Below are 23,665 nucleotides of genomic sequence, written 5' to 3'. Positions count from 1 at the left end.
ACTCTCATATGAAGATAAAAAGTCAGAGTGAAGCAAGACAGGAGGGAGGGAAAGGAGCAGTTTGAGGGCCCAGGAAGGGCACATAGAAGAGTGTGCCAGTGTCTTCTATAGTTTCTGGAGGTGCTTCGAGTCTGCCCTGGACTCTTAGTGGCAGTTGGACGTGATTGGTGGCACTCAACATGCTTTCATCCCTCACTCCAGGGTGCCTCGTTTCACTGCAGAGGCCTGAAAGCTGCAGCCCAGCATCACGTGGACTCCCTTGCAGCTAGATTTCCAGGTCAGGTGGATGCACTCGTGCCAATTTTGGAAGATGAAAGTGAGGCAGAGGCTTTTTCCTGCCCCACTGGGCCATGTCTGCTGCCAGCAAGGTCACAGGACATGCTTCTGTGTCCACCCTCCAGCTCTGGAGGGTGGAGACCTGGTGGTGGTGAAGGCAGCAGCTGGACTCCACATTCCGGTGTCCAGTCACTGGCTTTATGGAAGTTACCAGGTGCAGGCTGCAGCAATGGCAACATCAGCTGCACCAGCCACATGTTTTTGAGCTTGATAAGTCTGGGAGGTTCTGGTCCCCACCTTCCTGATGGGCAGAGGTAGAAACTTCCTGGTGGGTCTACACTGCAGGCTTTCAGGAGGCATCCTGGGAAGGGGGGTCTAGTCTAAAACCCTCTCCCTTATCTCCCAACAATTTAGAAAGCACTGATCCCTCCTGTTAAATCCCTTTTCTGCTTACCTATCCAGAGGGGAGTATTGTTCCTGCCCTGAGCCCCAGCAGATGAAAATTCTTAGAGCAAAATGAACACATGCTGAGTGAGGGCTTCTCATTGCTAAGAGAATTGTTCTGTTACTCAAGAGATGCCCACTCTCTTCCCTGTTCTGAAGTCTGAGGTCAGAGCGAGCCATCAACGTGGTGTCGAAGCTTGTAGCTCTGCTGGGCAGCTCATGAACCTGCTGATATTCACAGCAGCCAACGCGAAGGTTGCACCTCTGTTCACTCAATATTAGGGCTCTCCTCACACCCACTGCCAGCAATTTCTACTATTTCTTTAATATGGATCAATGCAAACACTGCCTTACTTAAGGCTGGGGGACTGTGAGGGTTTTTCTTTTTCTTGTCATATGTGATCATCTTTATTGCTCTGAAGATGTATTACAAATTAAAGATACATTTTGATCCATTCTTTAAGCCCCTGTTCGAACATTCCTCCTCCAGGAAGTCTTCCCTGATTGCCCACCCAAAGGTGTCTTCTCTGCCCTACTAAGTTTCTAAAAGGCAATCCTGGGCTCAGATCAATTTCTCACCATGCTGGGAAGCAGAAGAAGTGCTTGACGGGGAATAAAATTCAATAAAATATAAAAGTGAGTTTATGCTTTTAGAAGTAAGTGCCCAGGTTTCTGCCTCAGCAAGCAGGTCTGAAGACCAGGCACAGAGGAAACAGGCTGGTCAGTTTCATGTCAGCAGCCCCCAGGAAGCTGGCGTGGGAAGGGACTGCTGGGCTCTCACTTCCTACCAATCCCAAGGGCCTACTGCAGTCGGCTGAGCCTTGGAAGAAATGCATATTATGCTGTCACCCAGGAAGGCTGTCCAGGCTCCAAGTAAGGTAGACTTACAGTGACCCAAATTATAATGAGGATAAGGGAAGCATCGTAAAGTCATGGAACAGGGCAGTCTGAGGGTAGGTGGATAGGTGTTTGCTGGAGGCAGGGCGGGCATATGGGAAGGAAGAGATAGGGAAGGAAAGGGAGGCAAGCCTTTGGCTTTGCACAAATCTGCAAATCCTTAGAGCAGGGCAATTGTGTCCACTCGATTGACTCTGGGCTTGTCACGTGACTTGCTTTGGCCGATGCTGTGTGAGTAGATGTGATGTTTTCCAGGTCAAAGCTATTATGCTAAAGCTGCTTGTGTGGGTTGCCCTGCAACCCCTGGAGCCTCTGCCCCCCAATCATGAGAAAAGTGTGCTCTCAGCATAAGAGTCGTATGGGGACACAAACTCCACCAGTAACCAGGAGCCTCATATAGCCAATCCCAGCAAAGCCCAGCAGAGCCTCTGGGCACCCACAGAGCCCCAGGAAGAAGAAATAATGCTTGTTTCTGTAAGCCATTGAGGCTTGGGGCTGTGTGTTACTCAGTATGATTGTTGCAGATACCTGCCTAATACACCAGATTTGTTGGAGTCAAAGCTGACGTTGTTCCACCACACCACCCTGCTTCTTGGGAATTAGCTTTGAAAAACTGCATAGCCTCCTCAAAAACTAAAGCCCTGTTGTCATTGTTATTAATTTCCTCAAATTCCTCATTCCTTTTACAACTGCAACTAAGCCTTTTTCTTCCCTTATAGTCACAGAAAAGAACCAAAGCAAATAACTGAGATTTCAGCTCCATTAATTTTTCAGGGCACCATAAATTAAAGAGCAATTGCAATGCAGTCAATTTCTGCGGGAAAATAAGTCTCCGTGATTGTGCTTTAGTCTAATTACACGGAAGGCTAAGTAGTGCTATTAATACCCAGAAGCACAAGCCATCCCCAAGGAAGGGGCCAGGAGCAAAGAGGTAGCCCAGGAGGCTGAGAAATGCAGGGACGCCAGTCAGGGAGGACCAAACCTTGGCAAGGAGGCCAGGTCCTATCGAGAGCCATGGCAAAGGACAGCCAGGAATCTCCATTTGGAGGTCCCTGACCTGGACGGTCCCTGTTGGTAGAAATTTATCATTCATTCATCTAACCAACCATCCCCATCCATCCACCACCCACCCATCCATCCATTCATCTCCATCCACCCATCCATCCACCTACCCATTCATCTGTCCACCCATCCATCCACCATCCACCCATCCATCTACCGTCCATCCATTCATCCATCCATCATCTATCCATCCATCTGTCCACACATCCATCCAACCACCCATCCATCCATCCCCATCCATCCACCCACCCACCCATCCATCCATTCATCCCCATCCACCCATCCATCCACCCATCCATCCATCCATCCATCCATTTATCCATCCATCCATCATCTATACATCTATTCATCCATTCATTCATCTGTCCATCCCTCCTCACCCATCCACCCACCCACCCACCCTCGATCTGTCCATCCAACTAATATTTTCAGCAGGGCACTTTAGATTAAAATGGTGAAAAAGACCAGACACTTTCCCTGCCCTCAAAGAGCTTACCCCAATTGCATGTATTGGGTGTAGACAATAATCAAATGACTTCACAAAGATAGAGTTACCTGACATGGTTTGGCTCTGTGTTCCCACTAAAATCTCATCTCAAATTGTAATCCCCACATGTGGAGGGAGGAACCTGGTGGGAAGTGATTGGATCACGGGGCAGTTTCCCCCATGCTGTTCTTGTGTGATAATGAGTGAGTTCTCATGAGATCTGATGGTTTAAAAGTATTTTGCATTTCCCAACTTGTGCTCTCTCTCCTGATGCCTTGTGAAGATGATGCCTGCTTCCCCTTCACCTTCCACCATGACTGTAAGTTTCCTGAGGCCTCCCCACCCATGCGGAACTTTGAGTCAATTAAACCTCTTTCTTCATAAATTAATCAGTCTCAGGTAGTTCTTAATAGCAGTGTGAAAATGGGCTAATAGATACCCACTGTGATCAGTGTTGAGAAAGAGAGGCACAGGAATATGGAAGAGTGTGAAATACTGGGGCCCAAGCTGGCCTGCGGTGGCACAGGGAAGGCTGCTGATTTGGGCAGCTTGTGTTTGCCTTCCAGGTCCATGCTGCCTCTTTCCAACCCTTCTCTGACCCTGGAAGCTGACCTAGGTAGACAGATCCACCGTTCTCTGGCCCTGAGACTGACCTGTGTAGACAGTTCCACAGCCTCTTTCCTCTAGCCTCTGATTGGGTTCCACCTGTGGGAAGCCTCAGTGCATTGGAGAGAGAGAGGCATGTGCTATTCCTCTCGTTCCCTGACCAGCCACAGTTTGGCTCAGTTGCTCTACCCAGAGCCAGGCCTCCTACTGGGACCCTTCCTGCAACTGTGGAGCCCACACCTCCTGTTGGGCAGAGGTTCTAGGTTCAGAGTGGCCCCCAAAATGTATCTATGTCCTAATCCTTAGAACCTGGGACCATCACCTCACAGGGCAGAAAGGGAGCCTGCAGTTGGGATTGCTGAGGTCTCCAGATGTGAAGATCACCCCAGGCTATCTGTGTGGGCCCTAAACGAAGGCCCGAGTCCTTACAGAAAGCAGGCGCAGAGGGAGATCTACACACACCCATGCACGTCCACATACACTCACATAAACACTCTCACATACGCTCACATAGGCTCTCACACACACACACACACACGCTCATACACACCGACACACACTCATGTAGACTCACACACACGATCACACACACTCACCCACACACTCACACACCCACATACACTCATGTACATTCACACATGCTCACATAGGCTCTCACACTCACACACCCACACATGCTCATACACACCCACACACTCATGTAGACTCACACACATGCTCTCACACACCCACACGTGCTCACATACAAACATACACACTCACATAGGTTCTCACACTCACACCACGCATGCTCATACACACCCATACATGTACACTCACACTCACATAGGCTCTCACACTCACCCACATGCGCATACACACCACACACTCATGTACACTCACACTCGCTAACATAGCTTCTTACACACACCTACAAGCACACACTGACATGCTCAGTTTCACACTCATAAACACACACACTCACATACACTCTCACACATGCACACTCACGTACACACTCCCACAGACATGCACTTTCACACTCGCACATGTGCTCACATCTACACAGATTCACACCCACACTCATTCTCACAAACACACTCACATATTCTCACACACCCACAAACTCACACTTTCACGCACACACCCATGCACTCATCCACGCAATCACACACACCCTCACTCACACCCACACACATTTACACACTAAAACACACCCTCACACCCACTCACTCAAACACAACCTCACCCACACATATCCACACATACACCTTCACACCCACATACACTCATTCACAGTCTCACACCCACACCCACTCACACATGAACACACATTCACACACTGACACCCACACCCTCACACTCACACTCATTTGCACACACTCACATTCATATACACACTCCCACACACCCACACGTTCACACGCACATATACACTCACACCCACATTCGCATTCACACACATTCACATGCACCCACAGTCACACACATTCACACTAACACCCCCCACATCCCACAAACCCACACATTCACACCCACCCCCACACACATTCACACGCATTCACACTGACACACCCACACACACATGCACTCACACACTTACACGTGTGCATACACACACACACTTATGCGGTAGGCAGCATGGAGATGGGGCAGAGATTTGAAGCCTGAAGGCGCAGAGATGTGGCCACAGCCAGGAGATACTGGCAGCTGCCAGCAGCTGAGAGAGGCAGGGTTGGACTCCTCCCTAGAGTCCAGGGGGAAGTGCAGCTCCGCCGACACTTTGATCTTCGCTGGTTTTGGACTGTGGGCCTCCAGAATTGTGACAGAATAAGTTTCTGTTGCTTAAGCTAGAGCCTGTGGCCATTTGTTCCCACGGCTGCAGAAAAGGAACAAAGTCCTTTCCTACTGAGCCCTCCGCAGCCCCAAGGCCCTCTCCCTCCACAGCCTCAGAACCCAGGTGGGCCCCTCGCTGCAGATGCAGCCCAGTGCTCCTCACCAGGCTGGCCCCCCGCTCCCCCACTCACCGGGGGACAAGGCCTCAGTTCCCTGCTGAACCCCATGGACACAGCTCCCAGAGGAGGAGATGCTGATCTGGGGAAGAACAAGCCACCGCTTTTGGCGAGGGGAGAAGAACATTCCACACTGAGGGAAAGGCCTAGTGAGGTCTGATGAGGGTGTGCGCAATGTTCTGGAAGTGGAGAAAGGCCCTTGTGACTGGTGTGCAGAAAGGGATGGCGAGTGGCATGATCCTAATCGCCTGCTACTCACTGGTTCCTCTCTTGAGCCTCTGAGCCTGGTGCACTGCCCACCACCACCTCGCTCAGCTCCCACAGCACAGCCAAGTGGGCACGGTCCCTTGAGGGGGCACCAAGGAGAGGGCGATGACAGGGTCCAGCATCCCGGCCCCCAGCCCCGGGAGGCTCCTCCTCAGCCAGCCCAGGGGTTCCGGGTCCCACTTGCTCCAAGTGGGCACTCACCTCCAGGTGGGTCGAGCAGACCCCAGCCCCACAGACCAGGCGACTGGCACCCATATATCTTACCTTGCTCTCCTTTGTGTAGGCGAGGACCTTGTCCTCCTCCTTAGGGTGGAAAATCAGAGTTTCCACGAAGAAGGGAATGGGCTGCTTCTGAAAGGTGGCGCCTTCGTCTGCGCTGAGGAATAGGCTCTGGTCCCGGTCACTGAGTGAGGAGCTGACAAGGATGACCTGAAACACAAAGCGGGTTGTGAGGCCTGGGCCAGGTGCCCCTCTCCCCCGACACCAGAAAGGGGTTGTGAGGCCTGGGCCAGGTGCGCCTCTCTCCCTCACACCAGAAAGGGGGTTGTGAGGCCTGGGCCGGGTGTGCCTCTCCCCTGCACCTCCTGATACCAGGGAGGAGTGCCCAGAAATGGCGGGCCCGCCCCCAGCCCGGCCAGCTCAGCCTAACTATAGCCATCCATTCATGGAGTGTCTGGGCCAGACCCTCACCCCTGCACACCAGTGAGATGTCCAGAAATGGCAGGTCCACCCCCAACCTGACTGGCTCAGTGTGAATCTTAGCTATTCACTCATTCGTCTATTCATTCATGGGGTGCCTGGGCCAAGTTTCTCCACACACCAGGGAGGGATGCCCAGAAATGGTGGGTCCACTCTCAACCCAGCCGGCTCAATGCAAATCATAGCCATTCACTAATTCATTTATTCATTCATGGAGTGCCTGGGTCAGGCTTCTCTTTACACCAGGGAGGGGTGCCCAGAAATGGCAGGTTCACCCCCAACTCAGCCGGCTCAGCCTAACTGTAGCCATCCATTCATGCATGCATGCATTCATTCATTCATGAGTGCCTGGGCTGGGCCCCGCACACACCAGGGAGGGGGTGCTGCAGAAATGGCAGCTTCCTCCCAAACCCAGCTGGCTCAGTGCTAATCATAGCCATTCATTCATTCATTCATGGAGTGCGGGGCACTGTTCTGGGCACTGTTCTGGGCACTGAGGCTCCACCGTAAACGCAGGGTTCACGGCCTCTGCCATGAACGTGAATCCATTCCAGAGAGCCAAGACAGGTGAGCGCTCAAAGACCCTGTCTAAAATTCTGTTTCAGGGACAACTGCTCCAAAGCAGGACCAGGGATGGACGGGGAGGGAGTGATGGGGTGGGGCCCACTACCTTCAGCAGAGGAGAACGCTGAGCCGGGGGTCCCCAGGGAACTCAGGGGCAGGCCCGAGGTGCTGATGTAGGGGACTGAGCAGGAGGCAGATATGGGGCTGGAGCAGCAGCCAGGGGTTGGGTCTGCAAGGCCTCGGACAGCAGTACAGCGGGTTGTTTAGTGACCCCAAAAAGATTCGTCAACATCCCTATCCCCAGTACTCGCGACTGTGATCTTACTTGGAAATAGGGTCATTGGAGACGTGGCTAAGCATCTCAGGATGAAGCCTTCTGGATTTAGGGTAGTCCCTAAATTCAATGACTGGTGTCCTTATAAGGAGAGGGGAGGTAGGGACGCAGAGAGAAGGCAACACACAGGCAGAGGCAGAGACAGGGGACACATCTGCACATCACCACGGCCATGAATTGCTGGCAGCTCAGGAAGCTGGGAGCGGCACAGAACGAAGGGTCCCTCTGAGCCCATAGAAGGAACCAGCCTGGCCGACACCTTGGACTCCCAGCCTCCAGACTGAGAGAGGATACATTGCTGCTGTTTTCAGCTCCCCAGGTTGTGGGTCTTTGCAACAGCAACCCCAAGAAACACACACAATAGCTCTTCCAACCGGGAATCGTGTTATTCGGGCTGGGAGGTCTCTAGGGAGGCGTGAGGAAGGGAGGGGGTGGCCTGGTTTAGGTTTTCAAAGGGGCCCACAAAGGAGTGGGCCATTTAGGAGGAGACACCCTTATCCCGGCTGGGTTTGGTGGCTTGGTCAGATTCGGGACATCGCATCTCTACATTTGGAATGACAGACACCCAGACACTCACAGGTGGCCCCGGGGCCATTTTGCTTTGCAATTGGCAGACAAGGCGGCAGACAAAACTTACCTGAGGTCGCACAGCCATGGAATTTGAACCAGGTTACCCAGAGACTGAGTGTGCACCCCCCGCTCCGATCCTACAAGCACACAGTGTTCGTTCGTTCCTTCATTAATTCATTCATTCACTCATTAATTCATTCCCTCATTCAACAAACTTGTAGAGTCCTGGCTTACACAGGCACCGGGCGCCGCAGAGATGTGGGTGAGGCAGGAGAGCAGTTGTGGCTGTACCGGACGTGGTTCTCATCCTAACAGGGGACCCAAAGCAAGTCCCAAAGGAAGTCTCCCTTTGGAGCCAAGCATTTGACTCCAGAGCCCTGTTCTTAGCCACACACTGCAGGGTGCGCCTACGCAGAATGGGGCAGTTAAGCTAGGCCTCGCGTGGGGCTGGGTAGGACCAGCCCTGCTGAAGATGAGCACAGCTTTCCTGGGGAGGGCAGTGGGCAATGGCACGAGGCGACTATGGTGGCCTTGCTAGACCCCAAAATATCTCCCGAAGACAATTAAGCTCATGGAGCAAAAATCAATAGTCTGCAAGGAGTGCCTGCCTTTAAGTGAATGAATGGTGATCCCATAGATTCTTTCTTTCCAGGGAAAGCTTCATGAACTTCCCAGCTACGGTCATTAATCTCCGCTAGCACAAAACCCTGCTCTTCCAGCACACCAAGGGCCTGACGGAGAAAGATGTGGCCTCCATGGAGAGCGATTCCTTGGACGACTTTTGTCCGTGAAATGCGGACGAAGGTGTGTGCTCAGAGCTGTGCTTCTTGGTGTGGTTTATCCGTAGGAAAAAAACAAGGAAGAACCGAGGGCTGGTTAGGGGAGGCTTTGATTACATAATAATGTTGGCAAAGAACAGCTAACGACTGGGGAGCTTACGTGCTCATGAATAAAAGCAGGGTGCAAAATTACAAGGAAGTATGCTTACTGTACATACCACACTGACACGGTGATGAAGCAGTCTATTATGATTCTGTCAATGACAAATGAGTGGACAAATAGGTATAATTTTATCAATGGGAAGTGGCCAGAAATAAGAATGGAAGGCAGCTTGGCGGGACGTAAGAGTGACTGGTCTTAAGTGGTGGCGCTAGAAGGAATTTACTTTTTTACTTTGATACAATAGTTTCAGATTTACAGAAAAGTTGCAGAGATAGCCTAGCGAGTTCCTGCTTGCTAGATGGGGACAGTGAGGCACAGGGAGGTCACACGGACGGTCAGGATAGAGCCGAGGTCAGGAGCCGAGTGTCTGACTCCACAGCGCTGTTCTCAGCCACACACTGCAGGATGCACCCACGCAGGATGGGGCATTTTAACTGAGCCTCCCAGTTCCTGTCTGTACCACACCCAGCTCCCCAGTTATTAACACTTTACATTAGCCTGGGACATTCACCACGAGGAGGATGCCAGCATCAGCACCTTAGTGTTCTCCAAATGCCATGCTTTGTTCAGCTTCCACCAGCATTTCCTCTTCCTGTCCCAGGATCCCACCAGGACACCACAGTACATCTTAGGCTGGGGCAGTCTGGGGACTTTCCTTGTGCTGGATGACCTTGTGAGCTCTGAGGGCTGGCCAGGCACGCTGGAGGATGCCTCTCAACGTGGGTCTGTCTGATGTTTTTCTGGGCATCGGATGGGGTTGTGGGTCCTTGGGAGGAAGGCTGCAGGGGTGAGTGAGGTACATCAGACCGAGTGCCAGCTGTCAGCAGACTTGTCACTGATGGCACTGCCCTTCCCGGCCAGGGTCCTGTGTGTCAGACCCTCCCTGGTGGAGTCACTCTTCTCCTTTCCACACTGTCCTCTCGGAAGGAAGTCACCACGCACAGCCCACGCTTGAGGGGTGTGGGAGTTACCCCCCTCCTCGAAGATGGAAGAGCCACTTCTATGATTTGGAATTCATTAGCATGGGAGAGGTTTGTCTCTTCCCCTCCATTGTTTACTCATTCAATCATTTATTTATATCACTATGAGCTTATAAATATTTATTTTATACTTTAGTTGTAATTGGAGACTGTTCTGATATTTTGTTGCTCAAATAGCTCCAGCTCTGGCCCCAGGGAGCCCTTTTAGCTGGGCTTTGTGTCTCTGTGACACACCCTCATCATCCTTCTCCCTCCCTAGGTTCTTTTTTTTTTTTTTTTGAGACAGAGTCTTGCTCTGTTTTCCAGGCTGGAGTGCAGCGGTACGATCTCGTCTCACCGCAAACTCTGCCTCCCAAGTTCAAGTGATTCTTTGCCTCAGCCTCCTCAGTAGCTGGGATTACAGGCGCCCGCCACCATGCCTGGCTAATTTTTGTATTTTTAGTAGAGATGGGGTTTCACCATGTTGGCCAGACTGGTCTCAAACTCCTGACCTCAGGTGATCCAAACGCCTTGGCCTCCCAAAGTGCTAGGATTAAGGCATGAGCCATGGTGCCTGGCCTGCCCCTCCCAAAGTCCTGCATACGCTGCACGTGGATTCCCTGGATAACCAGGAAGAAGGAAGGAAGTCCTCAGGACTTCTTGGTTCATTCATCATCCATTCAACTTTGACCCACACGTCTGTGCCATCTGGCCAGGGAAGCCCAAATCCCCCTCATTAAAGCACTTTTTCCATGATACAGTTTTTCAAATGTTCCTACGAGGCAACTATGTGTCCACCATCCTCACTGGCCCATTTGCCATTTTTGTACCTCGAGCAAAACAGGACTGACACGGAGCTGGCCGTTAATCCCGCCTGACGGACACATGAAGGAGCACATGCAGGAATGAGTGAATGAACAATGCCATCTCAGTCTGCGACTCCTAAGGGAATTGTTTGTTTGCTTTTCACCTCTGGGAGGAAAACAACCTTACGAACATTTAAGTAGCCTGGAGAGCAAAACACATAGAAAAAACTCATCCACTTATGCGTCTTCACCACTCAAAGTTTTGCACATGAATGAAGGCTCATTCATTCATTCATTCATTCTTTCACATTGCAAAACCACATGGTCCAAGCAAGGATTCAGGTAAACACAGGGCTCTGCAGGAGCACAGAAGAGGGAAAATGGCACGCAGGTGTTGGGCAGGTACAAAGGCAGGTAGGAGGGCTTCCTGGAGGTGATGACACCCAGATGAGCCCTGAAGAATGAATGGAAATTTGACTGGTAGACCTGGGGGACAGGGCTTCAGGCAGAGAGGACAGCATGACCCCAAAGGCAAGCAGGTGGGGGTCCCTGCTCTGCCTCTCGTCCAGCCTCACCTCCCACCCCTCAGGCTCCTGGCATCAGCCACGGCAAACTCCTTGTGTGTCTCCAGTTAGCGGAGGACGTTTGCATCCTGACAACCACTTGTGTGTGTACTGTTCCCTCTGGGTGGAATGCACAGTGGGACCAAGACACCCCCACTCCTGCCACTGGTGACTCAGAACTAAACCTTCACTTTTCAAAATGACACAAAATCCATGTGTGATCAAATCAAAATAGCTTCTTTCAAATTTTCTGAGTACAAAATTCTGAACAACCTCAACAAACGTAAATACTTCTCATTTATGCATGTGAGCCTGTTTTGATGATGGGATGCCCTTCCCCTTGTCATCTGCTTGTCAAGCACCCTGTTCTGCAAGACTCATTTCAAAGGGCACCTCTTCCAGGAAGCCCTCTATGATAGGGAGTTATTCCACTCCTTCCTCTGCCCCCTCCAGCATCTTGTGCATACACAGGCTAACAGCCTGGTGGCCCTAGTGTCCTCTTGGTGGGTCTGCTTCTGCTGCCAGCCTCTCAGCCTGGCAGTGCTCATGTCTTCAGCACTGCCATTTCTCCCAGCACTGTGATCCCAATGAATGGGCATTGGTGTTATTCACACACAGCCGGGGGGCTCTGGGTACAGGGTTTGCTTCTCCATCACAGCCCCTTTCTGCGCAGTCCGCACCCTCCATTAGGCCCTGGGCTTTGCAGGTGGTGACACGGAGGCGAGAGGAGAAAAAGCCCGAGGAAATGATTACAACCTGGGGCCCAGCAATCTGGGCCGGGGCTATTTTTGGTGCCGAGTTGGGAGAGTAAGCCAGAAAAGATGGGGGGAGAGGAAGGTGCTGACAGGAAAGGATTATTGGAGCAAAGAAAACAAATCAATTAGCATCGTGCCAGGCGGAGCTGGCAGTGGTTCCTCCAAGTTGGGAACCAGCCTCTATTTTAGACGGTGTATTTTTACTGCTTACTATTCTAGGGGAGACATATGGTACCTGCACTGGGTTCTGGGGGCCCAGGAGGCTGGTTTTTTGAAATCAGAGACGACATTCTAAAACATGGTAAAGAGAAATGCTTGACAGATTCATTTCACTAATGGCCAGTTATTTGAAGCCTAATTCTGAGAAATGGGTGCACAGTTTACGAGGACCAGCAAATGGTCAGGGGCAGACACATGGTCAGGTGAGTCCCTTATTTTACTAAATATTCACAGCATACCTGCTAGGTAGGTGTGATTATCCCCCATTTCTCAGGTGGGAAAAGTGAGGCCAGGGAGCCTGTGTGCCAAGTGGGAGATCACACAGATGGCTTTTCTCCCCTGATGTCTGTGTCACCTCTACAAATACTGCAGCCAATGGTATCCTTGCACCTGCCCAGAAGGCAGCTGGCTAACATGGGGGTCCTGATGCAACAGGCTTGGAAGAGTCTAGAGAGATCCCTCCCACCCTCAAAGACAGGAAATGGCTTCCAGAAGTCTGCAGCGGCAGCTCCGTCCAGGGCTTTCACGATGGATTTCCGACCCTGTGAAGAGGGAAGGGAGGGCTGGGAGGGACTCCCATTCATTCTTCCCTCTTGGCCCCTCAGCCCATTCTGGAGGGAACTGACTGACTCATTCAGTCCATATGTGTGGACCCCCGGGATAGGAGCTGAACCCCATGGGATTTCTGCCCCCCGGGGGGGTCACAGCAGACAGAAACATCACCGAGTAGGTTTGAGAGGTGTACTAGTCAGGGCAGCCCCGAGCAGAGAGGGCCCCTCACCCAGGCTGGGCCAAAGTGGAGGAGAGGCTGTCCAGCAGGAGCATTTCTGCAGATGAGACACAGCTCACACAGGGTGGGCCAGAGTCGACACTGTGCAAAAAGATGCCCCAGAGGGACCAAGGGCAGACACCGGGAGATGCTGAGCTGGCCCTCCCACCCCCTCCCAGCCTGGCCAGGAGGTCTGCCTGAAGCCGAGGCCTGGACGCCCTTCTCTGGCTCTTCGAAATGAGTCCACACCTCCCTGCCTCCCTGACCTGCATCCCATCTGGTCTCCTGCTTGGACCTGCTTGTCAGAAGCACCCCTGTGACCGAGCCCTGCAGGAGCCAGCGGTGACTCTTCCCTGGCCCACGGGACGCTGCCAAGTTCCCTTCCCTGGTCCACGTTATCTTCCTCTGGCAGGGCTCCAACCCATCTCCTCCAAAAGGTGGTGCCAATGTCCCAGTCTGCCTGGCAGCTAAGCTCATCATATCCTAACTCTCAACTCTCCAAGTTTAAAAAAAAAAAAAAAGAAAAGGAAAACAAACAGCATCCAGAAACCACTTCTCGCCTCGCTAGAGCTCTGGATCACACTCGCCTCTACAGAACTCTGATTTCCATTCACAAATCTCTGTCCTGGGGAGGATGCTTTTATTCTGCCCTTTACCAAGTTTAGCCCTAAGGATTGGTGTCATTTGGATTTGACTTTCTATTTCAAACCCAATTGCCCAGTCTACTCCTGGCCAGACAGATGCACCCAGCCCAGGGTACAGACAACTTGGCTTTGATGCTGAGAGAGGCAAACAGCGGAGGCGAACAAACACTGCAGCCTCCACCCCCGGATCTGAAATTAGAATCTTCCCAGAGTGTCTCATCCAAGCTTGTGTGAGTCACAACGAGCAGAAAGCATTCTTCCACCCGGCGCTTCCCCTGTGGCTGAATGCACACAGCTCGCTGGATGTTCAGCACACACTCCAGCGGCTAGCCTGGTGTTTCAGGAGAAAGTCACTCCCGTGATGGTCATGTTTGGGTGACCCTGAGGGCTGTAGAGGTCCCAGGATACAGAGTCCCACTGAGATGTGGCCTTGGACAAGTCCCTCTCCTCACCTTCAAATTGGAGATAATAATTTCTTCTGTGCTGAGGTTCCCAATGAGGCAAAACATTTGCAAGTGTTGTAGAAATATGAGGGGTCTTCATTCTTTTTGTTGCTTTCTTCAACCAGAAAGAAAGATCTACTCTTCGAGAAATCACAGGTGGTCTGCAGGTTCCTTCCTGCTGGGGCCCTTTAGGGTCTCCCAGGTGCTCCTGGGATTCAAGCTTTTTTCACTCACTCCCAGCCTCACCTGCGGACATGGCTCCCACGCATCCTGAGCTCAAGCAGTCCTGGGCTGTGTCCAGGTCCCAGAGGCCCACCACACCCTCACAGTCTGCGTATGAACAAGCCTCACTTTGCCGGATGCCTTGGTCAACTTCTGACTGCCTGCAGGGTAGGGCCCAGGGGGACATGCCGGTGGCTGCTGTGGTGGTTAACCAAGTGAGATAACCTGGTGACCTGGCCTTGGGCAGAGGTAGGAGAACTGGAGGGGAGAGGGCAGATGTCAAGGACATCTTGGAGTTACAGTTCAGAGGCTTTGCTGGGGAATAAATAAAACGGGGAAATACAAGAGCACACTAAGTTTCAGGCTTGGGTCAAAGGGTGGCCAACAGTGCTTTGCAGAGATGGGGATGCAGTAGGAAGAACTGGTTTGGGGGAGATGAAGCTGAGGTCAGTTTGAGCTGCTGAGGTTCCTGAGGTACACCCAAGTGGAGGGAGGGTGGGGTTTGATGTATAGGGCTGGGCTTGGAGAGGAAATCTGCACGGTGGCTAGGCATTTGGAAGCTCCATGCACAGACTCCTGGCTGGGGGTCCCGGAAAGGATCAGCTCATCCAGGCATGGCAGGAAGTGGGAAAAAGAACTGGCCTAGGATGGAGATCAGAGGGACCCTGCAGAGATCAGCGGGTGGGGAGCGAGGGGGGTTGGGGGGTAGGGCGCTGGAGAGTGGCCAGGGCTGAGGGGCTTCAGCAGGCCAGGAGGAGAGAGCTTGGCCTTCCCACCTCCTGACTCCCACCTCCTCCCTCCCTCACCTCTCAGCTGGGCCTGCCCTGCCACAGCCTCTCTGACTTGTTTCACACCCATGTTTGTTCCACATCCGAGGTCCCTCTCACCTGGCTCTGGCCACCCCAGCCTCAGGCTCACTCTATGTTCTGGCTCCGGAGAACCCCTTCCCGGAGGCTGTGTGGCTGGCTCCTTCTTTTTAAAAATTTATTTTTATTTTTATTAATATCACTTCTAATGGACCAATCATAATTGTATACATTTGTGGTTACGATGTGCTATTTTGATATATGTATGTGTATATACATACATACAACACACAACATGCAATGATTAAATCAAGCCAATCAACACAGCCGTCGCCTCACCCACTTGTTTTCTGAGGTGAGACATTTGAAATTTCAAAACAGCGAGGGAAGCGAACTCCAGATGACCAGCTCCTCCTAACCCACAGCTGGTAGCTCTGAGGCCACCGTCTCAGAGGCCCTTCCTCAGCACACCATCTAAGTGGGCCCTGACTCCTGATTATCCTTTGTCTTAAAAAGCAATTATTAAGCCTCTCTGAAAACATCCTTTTATATTATTATTTCTTATTGTGGCAAAACAGACATATCATAAAATTTCCCTTGTGAGCCCTTCTCGAGTGTACAGTTCAGTGGCATTAGGCATCCACACTGCCCTAGAACCATCACCACTGTCCTTCTCTGGAGCTTTACCATCACCCCAAAGTGCAGCTCCCACCGCGGGAAGCCCCAGCTCCCCACCCCCTCCATTTGTGTTATTGTGCTCACTTCCTGGCCGATCCCCCACGAGGCCACATGGTCAGGGAACAGGGTTGCCTTGTTCACTGCTAGATCCCAAGCCCTACCTGGCATGTAGTCAGTGCTCAGGCCACGAGTTCAGTGCTGCTGAACATGCTGATGGGATATATTTAACTCTCACTTCTGGCTTTATTTTTTTTTTTTCGAGACGGAGTCTCACTCTGTTGCCCAGGCTGGAGTGCAGTGGCACAATCTCAGCTCACTGCAAGCTCCATCTCCCGGGTTCATGCCATTCTCCTGCCTCAGCCTCCCTAGTAGCTGGGACTACAGGCGCCCGCCACCACGCCAGGCTAATTTTTTGTATTTTTAGTAGAGATGGGGTTTCTCCATTCACAGGATGGTCTGGATCTCCTGACCTTGTGATCCGCCCGCCTTGGCCTCCCAAAGTGCTGGGATTACAGGCGTGAGCCACCGCACCTGGCCGAACTTTTAACATTTAATGGAGGTGGCGTCCTGTTCTGTTGTGTTCTGTTCTGTTCTGTTCTGTTCTGTGTGCTGATGTCTCAGCCCTTCTAAGCCCCACCTGAAGCCCAGGAGCCTGGAAGCCCAGAGACCACACACCCCCGCCTCCCTTAGACTCTACCCCCAAGCTGCCTTCACATGACCGCTGACAGGCACAAGAGTGGAGACACCTTGTTCTCCAGCAGCTGCTGCAGGCAGGCCCGGGGCTGTGCCAGGGTCTCTGGCATCCTCGCCAGGCCCCCGCTTGGGTGCAGCAGGAGCTGAGAATTGGCAGCTGTTTCTCAAGGTTCCTGCGTGCCTGACCTCCTGATACTTGCAGCGTCTACTATGTAAGGAAGCCTCTAAGTCCTTGTGTCAAACCCCTTCCTCAACCAGATACCGAAAGTGGTTTCTAACCAACACCGGTGAATGGCTGGATCTAGAACTATTTTACCAAATAAAACGAGTTGATCTGAAACCTTCTCTTGTGTGGACCAAGGGCACGCCTTCATTCCAGCCTGCCCAAGGTCTTAAGACTGCCTAACCTCTTCCCTGCCAAGACCCAGGAATTTTGCTAAGGCATTTTTCATGGCTCCTCAGCCAACAGAGGCACATTATGAGTTAATGAGAGCTTTGCCCCTCAAATGAAACTCTCTGCCAAATGGGAATCGGGGCAAGGCCAAGGTGGAGAGATCTGTCAGCATTCATGGTTCCTAAAAGAGATTTTCTCAACTAGGCGGACGAGGGCCGAATTCACCACCCATGGCATGGGAGTTCATGCACAATTCTGAGAAACATGTTGGGAAGCAAGCAGACTGATGCCAGGGCTTGGGCAGGTAGTATCACCCATCCATCCTGAGTAGGGATATGTAAGGCCTGGCATTCTCAGCAGGACGCCTCCCACTGTCCTCTGCTTAGCTGAGGGAATTTTTAAAAACCCACGAAAAGGCTGGGTACAGCGGCACACACCTGTAATCCCAGCATTTTGAGAGGCCGAGGTGGGTGAATCGCTTGAGTCCAGGAGTTTGAGACCAGCCTGGGCAACAAGGCGAAACCCTGTCTCTCCAAGTATAGAAAAATTAGCCGGGCTTGGTGGCACGCACGTGTAGTCCCAGCTACTTGGGAAGCTGAGGCAGGAGGATCTCTTGAGCCTGGGAGGCAGAGGTTGCAGTGAGCTGAGGACATGCCACTGCACTCCAGCCTGGGTGAAAGAGCCAGACGCTGTCTCAAAAAATAAAATAAAATAAAATAAAATAAATGAATAAAAAATAAATAAAATCTTACAAAGGAGAAAAGTCAAGAGAATCATTATCATTGAGGATGAGGATGGGGAACAGTACCATACTGGGACTCGAATTTTTCATTCATTGAGCCAGCACCTAGGCACTGAGCACCAGGGACTGTATTACGTGTTGGGTTATGACTGTGGACAGGACAAGACGGGACAGGATGAAATCACCCTCTCATGGCCTTACAGCTGAGTGCAAAAGACAGGAAGGAAAACAAACACAGGAACACGATCATTTCAGATGGTAGTGAGTTCCATGAACAGGATAAAATCAGGTAATTCAATGACTAATGTGGATGTGTCTATGTGTTTATATACATGCATTCATACATAAATACGTACACACATATGATACACACAAATATATGTATGTGCTATAGAAAGAGATGTACATATGTAGGAATGAATCTATAGAGACAGAGGCATGAAGCAGCCCGGAAGGTTAACAGCACTGTTTGTTTCTGGGTGACGAGACAATGGTATATTTTTCTTTCTTTGGAGAATGTTTCTGGCTACATTTCCTAGTCTGTACCACATGGCCTAGTGTGAAACACCTATGGAATGACTAAATACATTTTTGTTAAGTCAATATTTTAAAATGAATGTGTTACATTTGTAATTAGGAAAAAATCCAATAAATAATGTACTTTTATGAAAGAGGAATGTGTTTATAAGCAAAAGCTTAAGAAAGTCTGTTAGCAAGACACCTGTTACAAACTAAGGTTTCCTGCTAGGTCATCTATGAATGGTCGGTATTTCATACTTTTATTTATTTATTTATATTTATTTATTTATTTTGAGACAGGGTCTTGCCCTGTCACCCAGGCTGGAGTGCAGTGGTGTGATCTCAGCTCACTGCAGCCTCTGCCTCCTGGACTTAAGCCATCCTCCCGCCTCAGCCTTCAGAGTCGCTGGGAACCACAGGCGCGTGTGTACCACCATGCCTGGCTAATTTTGTTTAATTTTTTTGTAGAGACAGGGTCTCCCTATATTGCCCAGGCTGGTCTTGAACTCCTGGGCCCAAGCAATCCGCCTGCCTTGGCCTTACACAGTGCTGGGATCACAGATGTGAGCCACCGCGCCCAGCCTATAAATACTTCCAATCCAACTCTTTCGTTTCCTCTCTCCTCCCCTCCTTCCTCCGTTCCTTCTTTCCTGCCTCTCTACCTTCTTTCTTCCCTCCCTCCTTCTCTTCCTCCCTGCTCTTTTCCTTCTCTCCTTCCTTCATCTCACCCCTCCATCCATCCTTCCATCCATCCATCCACTGGGGAGTGACTGTAAGGGTTAATGAAGAGTGCTGGGTGCTTTGAGTCCAGTGACCATTGTACCCACCTGCTGTAACCATCTCCATGCAACCCAGCTCCTGCACCTACCTCCTTGGCATGGGTACCAGTGGCTTCTGGCTCCCGGGCTCGTCTCTGCTTGAACTTGAACTCCTTCTAGTGGGTTGAGAGACGGTGACTGTGTGCCTGGCTCTGTGCTAGGCACTAGCCCCCACACTCCTCATTATATTCTCACAATGGCTACATGTGGGAGATGTGCTTGTCTCTCTTTTACAGACAAAGAAACAGAAGCCTGGAGTGGTGAGATGACCCACTCAAGACCACACAATTTGTGAGCCATGATGCTGGCATGAGACCCAGCTCTGTCTGACTCGGAGCCGGCGTCCAGCCTCTGCACCAAGGCTTGAGCTGACAAGCATCCAATATAATTTAGTAAAACAGCCACTCAAACACGATTACAGAATTGACTGTCAGGAAAGAGCTGGTTCTGTTTTAATTACTGGCCTGACAATTGCTAAAATGCCAGGAAACATCCTTGAGAACATCTGTAAATTTAATGGCAAGGCAAACCTTTTCTCTTTGGCCAGAAGGCTAACTTGGAAAATCTTGGGTCTGATCGATAATAACTAAATAAGGCAAATACATTTCAGAGCATATAAAATAACTCATCATCGATATTTTGTAGCCTTGATTTATTAATGATCTTGTGTGTAGCATTTGTGAGACGAGAGCCCCCGCCGTCCTCCTCCTCCATGATCACTGATGATCTCAGTTCTCTTAAGGGGTTTGGCGCTGAGGCTCTAGAGTGAATACGGTTTAATCGTGTTTTGTTTGCCTGTCTGAGGACATTTTGCAGACAATGCTAAAAAGCCTGTTTGCTTGGGCAGAGTGCAGCAGACGGCTAATTCTCTGGAGTGATGGTGTTTTGGAAGATTGTCTTTTATCAGGATGGTTGCATTAACTATGTACGGTTGGACGTGTGAACAATTTGTTCATTTATCTGCCCCCTAATTGAACAGTGGAAGGCAAGGGAATGTATCTCAGTAGCTTTGTGTTAGGCCTTTTCAACAGCAGTGCTGGCAGCCTCCTGGGTGAAGATGACAGCTTTCGGAAATAACTGTGGAATCTCCTAAGACTGTCTCTTCAAATATTTGTGATGAGAAGCCAAGATAGTATTGTGGCTGCTGGTCAAATTGGTTAAAATCTTGCATCAGCTTCAACTAGAAGCCATTCTTAATGTTTTCTTATCGTTCCCTTATCGTTCCCATGAAGCAGGTGTCTGAAGCCAAAAAATGAGACAAGGTCTGCATTGAATGGCCAAGGTCATGGTCATCCATTTAGGGACCATTTGTATTCCGTGGTCATAGACTCCAATAAGAAAGGCCCGTGAATGTAAGCTCCTCAGAGTTGGGTAGGGAAGCTACACTTCTGTCTGGAGAAGCCCCAGTCAGGGTCTGCAGGTGATAGCAGCTTGAATCACAGTCGGCATGAATGAAGAACTTCTACTGCATAGAGTATACAGCAATACTGGTAACAAATAGTTGTGCATAGCATTTATTGAGCACTTCTGTATGCCAGGCACTGGACCAAATGCTTTCTTCATATTTTCAACCACGCTCTGATGAAGTAGTTGTTATTATTATCCTTGTTGAATGGCCCCAAGCAAGTGAGTCCCAGAGAGGGCAGTCACCACCCAGTGGCTTAGGGGTTGGTGGGGTAGAGCCCTGACTGCTGCTGCAGAGGTGGATATGGGACGCGCGCTGCTCTTCCTCTGCTCTTGATTTCAGCCTCCATTGAACCTGCATGAACCAGTGCTGGGGGTGGAGCAAGGAACAACCTCGTTGTCTTTGGCTCCATGGAGCACACAGTCTAGTGAACAGGCAAAGACCGACAAAGCGCATAAGCGGCAGCCGTGAACCTCAGCAAGGGCTTGGACACTGAACAAGAGGGGGAGTGGGGTAAGACCATAGAGACAGCGAGATGGCCAGGTGACCAATCCAGCAGGAAGGGAACGAGGACGCCGTGGGATGGGGAGGAGGAGACGGCCGCAGGAGATGTGAAAAGGTGGAAGGAGCAGGACTGGATGCCACAGGTGGGGCAACAGGGAGTTTGGAAGGCCCCCGGCTCCTACCTTGGGCATTGGGGGAGAAACAGTGAACCAAAGACACCTGGTACTTTCCTCATGGCTGAGAAGAGACTGAGAAGGAGTGGCCAGAGAGGCAGGAGGAGGACCAGACAGCAAAGTGCTGCAGAAGTCATGGGCCAGCCACCGAGAGCTCAAGCATGGTGAGCTTTCAAAGCCCCACTGATTGACAAAGATGGGGTACTGGTGTCTCTGAGTGTGACTGATTACTGATGGTGGGAAATGGATGTCTCCAGGCACCAGTAATCACCAATGGCAGGAATATTGGTGTCTCCCGAAGGTACCATTGATTGTCAAAGGTGGGGCATCAGTGTCTCTGAGTGTCACTGATTGTAAAAGGCAGGGCATTGGTGTGTCTGAGGACTACTGATTATCAGCGATGGGGTATCGGTATCCCTGGGCACCACTGGCTGCCAGTCGGGGGGGTAATGGTCCCTAGGAAGGGACGGGGTGGGAGGTAGCACCGTCTTCTGTCCTTCATCGGCCCTCTAACCATATGCCATCGGTCATCAGTCAGTCCTAGTGTTTCCACTCCTCAGTGGCAGGGAGTGGCTCTGGGGTCTGGACAGGGCGGACCCCAGAGCAGACGCATCATGAGCAGTGGGTGAACTGAACAAAGGCACAGCAGGAAAAATGAGTGTCTGTTTTGTCAAGTTATTCTCCTCCTTCCTACCACAGATGAAAGATGATTTAATTAAGGTTGTCGGGGAAAGAGCTCTGGAGTGGGAGATTTCCCAGGGGTTCTCTACAATCTCGTGGAGGCCATTGTGACCTGAAGCTCTGGTTTCCTGTGAGAAGCATCAGCACTGGTTCTTCCAGATCTGGAAGAACGGATATCCGTCCTGCATGAAGCCCCCTGGGACTCCATGCCAGAGCACTCATGACAGAGCCCAGCCAGGCCCCCTCCCACAGGCAAAGAGGAAGGTGGGCAGGGAAGGCAGGGTAGTGCAGTCCAGCCCCTGCCTGGGACTCCAGACACAGTGACGCCTGGAAGCAGGACGCAGCAGCAGAGGGGCCGGCTGGACCAGCACACCTTCTGATGCTGGAATCACTGCAGTTGTGCCCCGGCCTCTCTGCTAGGATACCTCCAGTGGCAAGAGGCTCCCTACCTCGCTGCCTGTGCAAGTGTTTTCTTTATAACAAGCTCAACCCTGCAAGGCACAGAATAAAAGGCTTCAGAACCCTGCAAAGCTACAATGAATTCTGGTTATGCACATACAGTGGCGAGACCGCGAGTCACTTCTGTAGTCTCTGGGGGCTTCGATCCTGCCCCTTTTGAAGTGGGTCACCCTCCTCCTTCTTGCTCCCTGTCTCCCTCCCACCCGAGCTACAGGTTGGAGTAGGGGCTGGGTGAGGGGAGGAGGAGGCACCTCAGGCCTGCTGAGGAGCACAGGGATCCTGACTTTTTTGTGGCTGCTCTGTGGCAATTCCCCCAGGGGCCGTGCTCTGGGGCAGGACGTGGGTATTTCCAGGCCTTACTGAGGCCAGAATGTGAGTAAAATCGCACACCCGGATATCAGTCCTGATAGTACTGATTAATAACTCACAGCGCTGTTGTCACAAGCAGATAGAGCTCACCAAGCCAGGCAGTGATCATCTCAACCATCATAGCTGGGCAGCAGCACCAGCAGGCTCTCGCCAGGCTGGACACCGCCCCAGAGGCCAGGCTGCTGCCAGCCCCGCTTTTCAGAGAGGTGAGCATCTTACCCAGAGGTCGCCTGGCTCAGACAGAGCCGAGCTGGTGACAGGGAAGCTCGGTGGACAGTGTGCCACACCCCGGCAGCCTGTCTTTGATTAGATTTATTGATTGGGTTTCTGTGTAGGATTTTGTTCAGCAAAAGTGTTTTCATGTTTTAAAAATATGTTTCACCACTTCTGATTTCATCTGATCACCACCACCCCCAAAATACACACACATAAACACACACATATACACACACAGACACACAAACACACACACACATACTCACACACAGACACACACATAAACATACACACACATAAACACTCACACAGACACACACATAGACACACACAGACACACAAACATGCACACAGACACACACATAAACACTCACACATAGACACACAAACATAACACTCACACATAGACACACAAATAAACACTCACACATAGACACATACACAGACACACACATTTGTAGATGCAGGGAGGGGTGTGAGATGCCGGGAGGGAGTGGGAGAGGAAGGCTTCGGAACCCAGGAAAGACCCTGTGCCCCTACTTCCCACACACCACCCTGGGCGGGGCTCAGGGCTGGGCGGGCTGCCACATCTCCGCTGGGCCTGGTCACACTGCCCGGGATGGACATGACCTACCCCCAGCAGGGGAGGTGCCTGAGGTCAAGAGGCCCTGGGAGCCCCCTCCTTGTGG

The 23,665-nt window shown here is 51.3% G+C and overlaps 1 protein-coding gene across 5 annotated transcripts in view; it reads right to left on the bottom strand.

The window, feature by feature from the left end:
- SORCS2 (sortilin related VPS10 domain containing receptor 2) overlaps positions 1 to 23,665 on the bottom strand; it is a 557,572-nt gene that overhangs the window by 98,553 nt on the left and 435,354 nt on the right. For all 5 annotated transcript variants that reach the window (XM_034951974.3, XM_034951976.3, XM_034951975.3 and 2 more), the window contains exon 4: positions 6,295 to 6,459. In XM_034951974.3, the coding sequence (XP_034807865.2) occupies positions 6,295 to 6,459 (165 nt within the window). The remainder of the gene's footprint in view (positions 1 to 6,294; positions 6,460 to 23,665) is intronic.

The sequence above is a fragment of the Pan paniscus genome, chromosome 3, assembly GCF_029289425.2.
Source record: "Pan paniscus chromosome 3, NHGRI_mPanPan1-v2.0_pri, whole genome shotgun sequence".
NCBI lineage: Eukaryota > Metazoa > Chordata > Mammalia > Primates > Hominidae > Pan > Pan paniscus.
The sequence above is the reverse complement of the archived record's forward strand: the minus strand, read 5'-3'. Positions and strand labels throughout refer to the sequence as shown.